Source organism: Mesitornis unicolor, unplaced genomic scaffold (genome assembly GCF_000695765.1).
Source record: "Mesitornis unicolor isolate BGI_N332 unplaced genomic scaffold, ASM69576v1 scaffold43449, whole genome shotgun sequence".
NCBI classification, from domain to species: Eukaryota; Metazoa; Chordata; class Aves; order Mesitornithiformes; family Mesitornithidae; genus Mesitornis; species Mesitornis unicolor.
In genome coordinates, this window is record NW_010207388.1 from 1 (window position 1) to 10,956 (window position 10,956).

At 42.9% G+C, this 10,956-nt stretch overlaps 1 protein-coding gene across 1 annotated transcript in view; it reads left to right on the forward strand.

The window, feature by feature from the left end:
• Nucleotides 1-1,454: 1,454 nt before the first annotated feature.
• CIZ1 (CDKN1A interacting zinc finger protein 1) overlaps nt 1,455-10,956 on the forward strand; it is a gene marked incomplete at its 5' end in the record, with an annotated part of 16,915 nt that continues 7,413 nt past the window's right edge. Inside the window, 8 exons of the mRNA XM_010192105.1 lie at nt 1,455-1,570; nt 4,001-4,167; nt 5,173-5,308; nt 5,764-5,824; nt 8,644-8,723; nt 9,089-9,168; nt 10,136-10,318; nt 10,671-10,801. Coding sequence (XP_010190407.1) covers nt 1,455-1,570; nt 4,001-4,167; nt 5,173-5,308; nt 5,764-5,824; nt 8,644-8,723; nt 9,089-9,168; nt 10,136-10,318; nt 10,671-10,801 — 954 coding nt within the window. The remainder of the gene's footprint in view (nt 1,571-4,000; nt 4,168-5,172; nt 5,309-5,763; nt 5,825-8,643; nt 8,724-9,088; nt 9,169-10,135; nt 10,319-10,670; nt 10,802-10,956) is intronic.

Sequence of the window (10,956 nt, forward strand, 5' to 3'; positions counted from 1 at the left end):
TAAATAGAGACACACACTTTATTTTATTATTGAACTTCACTTAGTTATTTATGTCCTTTCTCTGGCTTGGTCTCCTGGGCTGGGTGAGATTATTGAACTTATTTCTGCAGTGGCACCAGTGGTGAGGATGTGACTGAGCACTGTGGGGTGGGAGGGGACGGAGAAAATAATGTTTTGTATGTTAAAAGCAAATTACATCTGCCAGAAATAAAAAGGCAAATAACCAGGGTTTTCCTAAAAAATGCAAGAGATAAAATAACTGTCTTAGATAGGAGCAGTCGTCCCTGATGAGCTGATATTTGTAGAACTAACACAAATTCTCTGAAATGATGCATTTGTTTGCAGTTACTGTTTCTGTAAAGCCTCTGGAAATTCAAAGCAGTGGGATGTGAATTTAAGAAGAAAGTTAATTCCTTATTTAATAAATTATAATAATTACTTTTTCCTTATAAGGCATATGTCTCTGAGGTAAATGTGAGAATCTTTCTGTTCTGCTAGAAATGCAAATATCTCTGAATCTTTTTTACCATTTTCTGAAGTCTTGTACTATAAACAAATCCGCCCTTAAAATGCCAGTATGGATCTGACTGAGATAGCATGGATGCATCATACACCTTTAAAAGTATGATTTTTGCGGTATAAATATCTCAGCTCTGAGACTGGAACAATCTAGAGCAGCAAATGTGAAGATAAGATGCTGTAAATTCTGTTAAGAGGGCTGGGTTTTTTGTCAGCATGGATATTTTGATCCTTGTTTGTACCTCTTTACAGCCCTGACAGATTTAGCTGTGTCAGCAGTCGTGCTTAGAGGTGGGCCTGACCTTGCAATCTCCTGAAGAAGTGCCTGCCAGTTTCTTCAGACTTTTCTCTCGTGTCTGCTCCACCCTCCTTAGGACTGGAGAGTCCTTCTCCGCTTGCTTCTTCCTCTTCGTGTTTTAAATATGAAGGCTGTGCTTTATTTTTCCATCCAGCTCTTGCAGTTAGGGGGCACCATTTACAGTTATGGCCTGTCTGGCTCCGTGTGGGAGGTGTTGATTTTGGAAAAATGTGCTTTAAGCTACTGAGAAAACTCCCTGTTTTTTAGGACTTCTTTTTTGTTGTCATATTAAATGTAGCTGCTGATCTAGATCGCTCATTTCTACTGACGAGCTGCTGCACAATTCTGTAGAACTGCATCAGCTCCTGGGCTTTTTTTATGCTGCTTGACGGCTTTATGTGGGCTTGGTGCTAAGGAGTTCTCTCTGACCTCGAATTCCTTGATAGACAATCTGTCAGCTTTGGAAATTCCAGGAGAGTGGAAGAAAGGGGATACAGTGCTGGTGTATGGTATCTTTTCATGCATGCGTATATCAGCATTTCAGCGGGTCTTTGCCCTTCCATTTTATAATTCAGGTGCCTGGAATTGAAGGGTACAATTTTTATTGGATTCTTATGATTAATGCCTTCTTTTCCAGGGGTTTGCCTCCACCGCAACAGCAACAGATGCTGAGCTTACGGGCAGCAAATCAACCATCGCTGCTCAATGCCAATCCTATGCTTCAGCGGGCCTTACTCATGCAGCAGATGCAAGGTACTGTCGTTATGGGAGACGCTTACTGGAGTTACTTAATCATCCTTCATGAACTGAAACCATAGGATGGCTATTTCTTGCTGAACCATTGCAGTCCTAGTATTTGGCAGTTCCGTTTGTCATCTTTTTTTTTTTCCCCCTTCTCTTCAAATTTGTTCATAGTCCACATCACAAAGGTTCTTCAGTTGCTGAAAATTCCATGTGCCCAACTGTTCGCGGTTGGGAATAGCATTAGAAGGTATCAGGTTAGATACTCAGTACGTGCTTTCCCTCTTAGATTTGGTGGAAAGAGTATTTTTCCACCAACATATTTAGATAAAATACTTAGATTTCTGTTATTTGGTTGTCTGTCTTGGTTGGAAGGTTAAAACCATTTATTTCTTGTCTGTTACATATACTCTAACCTTGTTTGCAGTAGACACTTGTCTTTGTCCAAATTTAGTGCAGTACAAACAAAGTATATTGTGGTGGAAAATGGTTTGGGTTTCAATTGTCTTGGGAAATTTCAATTCCCTGAAATGACTGTCATTTGTGTGGTGGATAATATCACTGTTCTTCCATCACGGTGTTTCCACAAGTGGATTTTTGTGCCAGATGTGATGTTTTCAAAACAAATCTGTGAAGCTGCCTTAATAATAGTATTGCTAACATAAAGATATGAGGAACAAAGCTACGTTTTTTGCTCATGTCTTAACCTGACAGCTCTTTTCAACACAGAAAACCAGTACCTGGGGTAGTTTTCAAGTGCCTAGTTTAGACTGACGCCTGCAGTTTTTGTCTTGCCCGTGAATCATGCCCAGATGTGAAGACAATAGATTTATTCTGAATGTCGTTAACTCCTTTTGTTCTCTCTTGCCCATTTAACGGGAGGGCTCTCTAGTGACTCCAGTGGCTCTCTACAGCTCTCTCACAGGTTGTAGGGAACCCAGCAGTAAAAAAGGAAAAGCCATGCTGTGAAGATGAGTGTGTATATTTGTGTCAGAATAAAAGTGGCTCCACTCTAGTCAGCCATACTCCTTTAAGATACGTTTTGATGTTAGCATGGGCTGGCCTTTTCCCTAAACAAAATCTCTTATTGAGAAGTTGTATTTAAATAGTATGCCAAGGACCTGAGGTGAATTAGATAGGAGAGCAGGATAAGGTATGTTAATAAACACTCTACTTGCACTTTGAGTGTTGTTCCTCTTCTTTTCACCTCTATGCGCTGAGTTGTGACTTCTCTTTCAATAATCCTCATCAGCTAGGCACAGGTAACATGTAATATAGTTGCAATGTCCAGTGTTGCCCTTTTTAGGAATCTGAATTTTTTTGGTCATTCAGGTTTAGGTTACATGAAAGAATATCTGATGCTGCAGTATTTCGGTACCTGGCAAACATCAGCATAAATAATTAATTGTAGCTTCAGCAGTGGGAATAGGAAAAGCTGAAATGGATGTGTGGTTCTTTAAAGGTACTAAACCGAGAGCAGGAGATGATTTCTTGCTTTATAGACTTTTTTAATACAGCTATGTCATTTTACTGTAAGAGACTATTTATGGTGTGTAATAAGAGATTAGATTACTTTTGAAGACAAACATGGGGGAGCACTTCCTATTGTGTTGCAGGCTTTAAACAATGTAGCTTGGTTTTTCAGATTTTGGGTACCTGTCTCCAAACTTCTCTGCCCTGTTTTGACAGCTTCTAAACGCCAGAATATGCACTAATTCGGGTGAGAAATAAAAAATCTCAATGTGTCCAGGTTCCCAGAATGATGGACGGTTTGAGGGTGTAGCTGAGGTGTCTGGGTGCTTCCATTCCCTCACCCCTGAAATGAGGATAGCAAGGACTGCCTTTGCAAGAAATAGTGGAGACTTAGTTAATAGTCTGTCGATGCTGAAAAGAACTTTTCAGAGAGCAGAGCATTATAATTGGAAATGGCAAGGTCTCAAGTGTTGGAGTTTAGGTTGACATGTTGAGCTTGCATGATAACCAGGTGGCAGAGAGGACTGTGTAGTCTTTTGTTTGAAAAAGTCCAGTGTTGTTTTAAATGAAATGCTATTGCTGGCCTGTGTTAAATAGCATCCGTGCTATGGTGTGAGCTGCCAGCTGCACAAATGTGGGATGAATTTTCCTTTTTCTATGGTGAATTTTTGTAAAATGAGACCTTGTTTGTCACAAACACAAGCACTAGTGTGCTCAGATCAAATGCTTGCTCTAAGGATCTTAGCCTGCAGTGACAATTGTAATATAGCCTAATACACAGGAATGGTTGCTATCCTGTCAAACTGTTCTGTGGGTGCTGAAGAGGGTAGAGCACAGAGCGCCAAATAAAGTACAGGGTCTTGTGTGGAGGAGCCCTTCCCCTCTCCCTGCTGCTTGTACAAGTGAAAGATTTTTCTCTGTCCTTCACACGCTGCAGGGTGGTGTTATGCTGTGTGTTTGCATTTATAGGAAACCTCCGTGGATTTAACATGACAGCGCCAGCACTGCAGCAGTTTTTCCCTCAGGCTACAAGACATTCCCTCCTGGGGCCGCCACCTGTTGGGGTCTCACTAAAGCCGGCTCGGCTGGGCTTCCCAAGCCTTCCCTTCCAGCGGCAGAACCGGACATTTCGCAAGGTGGGCTTGTAGTTTCCAGCTGTTTGGGAGCTTTGTGCTCTGTTTGCACTTTCAGCAGGTGACTGTATTGTAGGTGGAGAACAAAAGAGAAAGGAGAGCACCTTACAGTGAGAACTGTGTTTTGTACCGTGCTGCTGACAGGGAAATGCAGAATTAAGTGCATCTCTAAGGTTCTTATTGTCCATATTTACATTTATGATGCAATGGTTTCATGTCACTTTTTGCCCAAGAGAGAATTCCTCATAGCAGAACTGTTTAAGCTTAAAATATAAAAAGGAGCCTTTAGAAGTACCAGCTTCAAAGTAATTACAATAAAAGTACTCCTGGCGGAGTTCTGCCCTGTTAGCCTTCCAGAGCAGTTTTTTGTTCCTAAATTACTTGTTTCTACCATGGACATGTCATGCTACCTCTTTGGGCTGTTTTCTGTTAAGATCAGGATCATATCTGTTCATGTAGATTTTGTAAAATTTACATGGGTTTGTTTTTTTAATAAAAAATCCTTTCTCACCTTCCACCATTAAGACATCTTTCGTATCGTGGAAATGGTTCTTGGATTAATTGATTGGTACTTGCTTTGTCTTAGATTAGCTTTTGTGTATTTGATCCCATTCTGCCAAAAAGATGTGCTGGATAAGGTAGACTTACACTCTTGGACTGTCCTTTCTCCAGAGTCAAAAGGAAAGGGGATTATTTGGGCCTCTTCTTTTTCCCTGCCCATCTACCTCTTACAGAGAGTAGGGTCACTCTGGCAAGCAGCAAGGTCTCCTACAGCTGCTACTTAAAGTACTGGAGAAATGTCACGGGCTGTGGAATTTAATTGCATTGCTCTGTTTAGTGGTATAAACTTGCCTGAAGCAAGGCGGTACATTGTGAACCATTTATTCCCCCCCCATTACCATGGGGTTGGAATTGCTCTTCCTGTCTCACAGTAAAAGTCTGGTGTTTTGGGCAGTGTTGGGTTTGAGGAAGGACCAAGAGCTGACAGTGACTCTCTGCCCATTGCAGGACTTCCAGAGGGTGCCTGACAGGAAGCGGGAGCTCGATCCTGGTTCTTCATCTCAGATACAAGGGGATGAGAAAATGGAAATCCCAGAGGGACTGCAAGGAGGGTCAGAGCAGAACAACTCCTCACCATCCACAGGTAAGGGGGAGCCAGTACTGAAAATACAGATGTGGAAATGTCATTTCTGACTGAAGAGTGCCTGATCTAAAAATGTAGGCACATGATGAGGTTGTGAGCAGTGGTGAAAATTACCTGATTAAATGGCTGCTGTCAGATAGATATGCCACCTTGGCTTTTATGAATGTTCCTATGGTGTGGCCTTTTGTCATCTCGGTATAGGACTAAGACCTGCTTAGTAGACACAGACATAGATTTCTGTCTGGATGACACTTCATACAGTGACATCTGCAATAAAACTCAAATTTCTTGGATCGTTATCTAACCTTGTCACTGCAATTCTCAAATTCAGAATAAGCAAGTGTATAGTATTATTTAGTCTAACAGTTTTATTGGTGTTGGCCATTCAGTTAGGGAACGTGCTGAAGATGACATGGTCTGTTTTGCTAATGAGATCTCCCTTTGTGTTCCTGCAGAGCCAAAAACTCCAGCAGAATCTGTGTTGAACACTGAGCCTGCAGCAAAAAGACTGAAGAGGTATTATTGAATGGGGTATTTAAATAGTGACTGGGTTTAGAATTATTGTCTAATTTTATTTTATAGTAATAAGGGCTGAACTGTACTGGCCTGATGTCTAGCATGTAAGGGGTATTTCAGATGCTCTTGGACAATTCAGAAAACCTTATGATGCTTGTTGAGATCCAAGGTGAAACAGGGTCTCTGGGTGATCCAACTGTGGGATTGAAAAGTAGGAGGTGCAGCTCATGTAAAGGTGCAAAAAACCAGAGTTTGCACATGTGTTCTCTTGCCAGGATTCTTGTAAGAAGCAGAGAGGTTCTTTTCTGTTCTGATATATTTCTCCAATTTTCTTCCCTAATCTGAAAAACGGAAATGGGCAGCTACCTATCAGCAGGGAAGAAGTCTTGGAGTATGTTAGGCTACAGTAGATGTAGGAGAGGGTAGCTTATTTTGAGGACTGAGAAAGGGAGAGGAATAGTTATTACTTAGTATTCAAGCCTGGATCCATGAGTGGTGAGTTCTGTATCCTTCTGCAAAGATTGTCTTGCCGGTACCCCTGTCTGTTGGGTAAAAATAGACAAAGGCAATCCTATTATCCGCAAGGGATGCGCAGCAGGCAGGCATGCTGGCCATGGCAGGCGCTTGGCACTCCCTGCTGCCCTGGGCGCGGGAACAGACAGGGCAGTATTGCCATCTAGTGGGAAGGCACATCGTGGAGCTCCTGCTGCTGTCTGCACCGTGCTGTACCTCTCCCAGAGCTGTCGCTGTTAGCAGGTGCAGAGGGAGAAGAGGAGGGAGTGAATACAGATTTCTGGAGGCATTGATTTGTGAATTCTCCAACATATGTTAATGACTATGAGTCAGGACTCCTGGGTCCTCTTATCTTCCCTGTTAACAATTCGCCGCGTCATTTTGGACAAGTTTCTTCACCTCTGTTTCCCATCTGTAGATTAGAGATTAATGGCTAGCTTTAGGGAGAATATTCCAGGATTACTTTGATGTTCAGATATTACCTTGATCATGCAAAACATTAGAGAGTGATAAATATTATGTGAGCAGGGACTGTCGTGAATTATGGACTCTGATTAGCAAGAAGCAAATAAATTCAATTAAAGTGAAGTCAAATGCATTTGAGCGTATGCTTTGTTAATCTGTTTGCTAAAGCTAAATTAATTTTAATTACATTAATATTTAGCAGGGTATTAATCAAAGTCTCGTTACATACACTGAAAAAAGAATCAAGTCTGAGGAGTGACAGATCTCACTGCAGCAAGCCTGCTATTAGGAAAATCCTTTCCTAAGCGGTAGTTAGGGACTGCCAGATTTGATGCATATATTATGACTGGTATTTACTTAAAATAGATCTTTCCTTAACTTTTTTTGAAGTGTTTCTGTTTACTTCCAATGAATAGATGATGGATCTCTGAAAAAAGTAGTTTACTGTTCTGCTATTGCCCTTCACAGATGGGAAGGACATTCCCTCCATCCATGTCACAGACCTTTGTTTCGTGCTTCATTTTTCCATTTCCCTTTGGCCAGGAATACCAGCCTCCTTCTTCATTTCAGGTTTTTCCCACTTCTGCCTTTTCTCCTATGTACCATCTGTATGCCTGGAACAACATCCTTATTCCAGTGCAGAAAGCACTCGTCATCTTCAAATTCTCCTTCAACAGCCACTTCTTCTAGCATGGCCCGACAAGTATCCATATAATACCATTTCCTCCTTAGATCATATTCGTGATGGCTTTTGCTCCTTTAGATTGCTCCTTAGATTTGCAGTTTAGACTGTAAACCCTTGCCCTGGAGTGCTGTCACCATCTGCGTGTGGTATAGTGTTGAGCCTGCTGGCAGCACTTGACAAATAATGTTAATGCCAGCCACTCTTGTTTTCTTCGTGTTTGCACTGCCCAAACCCTGCTGCATATTTATAGCCGTGTAACCCAGTTACATTATCACTTATCAATCTGATAAATTATGCGGTGCTTGTGTGCTTGGATCACTGGATGCAGTACCTGCACAGTCTGTGTTCTTGCTTGTGCAGAATATGCTACTCCCTGGCGCTAGTGGGTGGGCTATCAAGCCAGCCTGAGAGAGAAGACGTTCAAGCCATGGTGAAAATTTTTAGCCCTGATGGAAAAATGGGGGATGGAGACAGGCAGTGTAAAGTACACTTCGTCCCCTCTTCAAGTCAGCTGTTCATTCTCAGCAGTCCCCTCCGTATCTTTTTTTCTCCTCAGCAGATCAGCAGTATCAAATAAAACAAATCAAAGTCCTTTTGATTTGTGTCTTGTACAGCTCCACTTCCTCCCCAAGCAGAACTGTGGGGACTCTGGAACAAAACACGATTGATATGAACAGAGCAGACAGTTATGATGAAATCCCTGTAAGATACCATTGAGAACCCATTCAGTTCTGACAGGTCTCTGTGTGTTCACTCGTGCACAGAGCAGCCTGGAGTACTGTCTGGGTATTGCAGCTTCCCTGCAGGTCACCAGTCAAGACAGGAGTGAGCTCTCAGAGCTCTTATTAAGAATATTTCTTGTATGAACTTATTTCCCTTTAGGCCTCTTGCAGGAGAGGGCAGTGATCCAAAAAATCACTTGTAACCTTCTTGTCCAGATTATTTGGCTGCTGTTTCTGAGTCTAGAATGCCCACTCTTTATTGTATTAATTTATTTCTGCCAAATCCTTGCCTGAAATACCACTTCCAGTAGCTTATTGATTTGGGGCTTTAGTCGGAGAGTGTGGTAGTGTAGACCCCAGCCTGTCCCTTGGTATGTTTTCTGAATCTCTGCTGTAACATGGCAAATAAGGTTATTTTCTTGATATCCTGGAAGTGTGACCGAGGAGTCCGCATTAGAGGATGCCACAGACAGCAAGGAAGCAGGAGAGTCAAGCACCCGTGTCCAAGCTGATGGTGAGTTGCCGAGCACAATGATTTGCACTTTTAGGGCGCTCCTTGCTGGAACTGCACCGGTGAATCAGCATCTGTAAATCCTGTGGGTCTTGTCAGGAATGTCCTTCCTCCAGTCTTGCAGGGTGGGGAAAGGAGAAAATCTAGGAACCCAATCCAAACACAGACCCCTAAAACCTATTGCCTACCAAATGCAAATGATGGGAAGTTCGTCTCTTTAATGAGGATTTCTTTGGAGCAAGGTTTGTGAACTGGGTTTATAACCAACAGCACTGTTAAGAAAGTTTCCTGACTTCTTTCACCTGCTGCTTCGCTTTTTCTGTCATTGCTATTTTGATGTAAGGCAGCTAAAAGGACTCTCTTCCTAGGTACAGACAATGCAAAGGAGTACACAGCTGAAGATTTCTCTAAAGAGAGGAAATTCTCTGAGGAACCAAAGGCTCCTGAGGTGAGCAGACACCACGCTGTGCAGGCTGGGGTGGTGCAGAACATACAACCTCCCCCTCCATCCCAGAGAAGCCCGTTGCCACTGGGAACCAGATGGCACCCACGTCTGGAGCTCTGTCTCCTGCTGTAAGCTGTTGTCCCTGGCAATAAGGCATAATATGTCTGCAATTAGTGCGCAGTCTGCTCTGACTTGCTGCTTTTGTACCTCTACTAGCCTGTACCTTGCCTACCGCTGGCTGTTTGTGGATGCCAGTGTTCGTTAAGATTTCAGTATTCATCTGGAAAGATGGAAAGTTGAATTGAAAGACCCTTGAGGGACATAGCTAAATACATCCTTTGTGGTGCTGAAGAGCAGATGTCAAAAAATGTGGCTGATGGTAGTAATGATGCAGCTGCTGTGGCACTTGCCATCACAGCAGGAAGGAGCAGGGAGTGGGAGTCTGTGCTTTTGTAAGGCAGCTTGGAAAAATGAGACACAGGTGAAGCCAGCAACCTGTGCAAGTCTCTTGCGTGAAATACCTTGCCCATGTGCTAGATGTTAAACCAGGATCTTACACTGTGTAAATCTGTGAGTGGACAAAGATTTAGCCTAAAGCGTGAATCAGACTTGATAGTCTTCCATAATTGAAGACATGTTGGTGTTATTGACTGTATCATCCTGCCCTTGTTTGAGTTCCTTAATCCATCAGGGTGGTGATGAGTTGCCTTTAGTTCTGCAGTGGAGAAACATGAGCTGATCGTGTCCCTTACCGATGTACTCGTAGGCTTGGTGGTGTGACACAGGGATCGCTGATTTAGCAGCACTGGGAGAAGGACTGTGAGGATTTGTCTGATCAGCCTCCTGCAGATTCAAGCTTAAATGTGTTTTCTTAAGGGGCAGAGAGCTTAAGTCGCATACAAAAAGCAGGCGTAATTTTAGGGTCTCCTATCGAGAGATTGAACTTAATCTTGATTCCTCCTTTTGGCAGATGTTGAGCTCTGGAGGGTCACTGAAAGTGACCATCCAGCAGAGCAGTGAGAGCAGAGCTATCAGTACAACAGCTCTGAAACCAGGACACTGGACCTGCGAGGTGGGCACAGCTGATCCTAGCCCTGAATCTGTCCTTAAATTCTACTGTTATATCTGCAAGACCAACTGCTGCAGTCAGCAGGTAAAAATCCACACGTCTGTCTGGGATATGGGTGGTCAAGAGAAACGAATTAGATGGCCAGCTGCCATGGAGAGGTGCAGCAGGAGACTTGTTAGCAAGGGCTTGTGCTTCAGGAACAAGGAACATAAAAAATGATGACAAGCATGCAGAAAAAATAAACCTCTCCTGAGGAGCTGGCAAGCAACCTGCTAGAGAGTCAATGTGGGTGGATCCACAGGCAGCCATGCTCTTAAGCTTTTATACCGTTTCATTGTTAAACAGCAGTCAAGAGAATGGAAAGCATAGCTCATACCTATTATTTTCTATATTTTGAATACACTTTAATGGATTTTTCCCCTAACCTCTCCCTCAGAATTTCCAATCCCACATGGCTGGAATTCAGCACCAGCAGCGACTTGGGGAGATTCAGCACATGAGCAACGTTTGTTTTGTTTCACTACTGCCCATGGTGAAGGAGCAGAAGGTGCTAGCAGAGAAAGATGGGTAAGTATTGGTCTGTGCTAGAAAACATAATCTGAATGTGGGCCTGCATGGATTCTAAAATTCCTCACTGGATTAGAGTGCCCCTGTGCTCTAGCTAAAACACAAAATCCCTCTGGTTTCAGGGACCTTGATATCCTTCAGGTAACTTTCTTCCT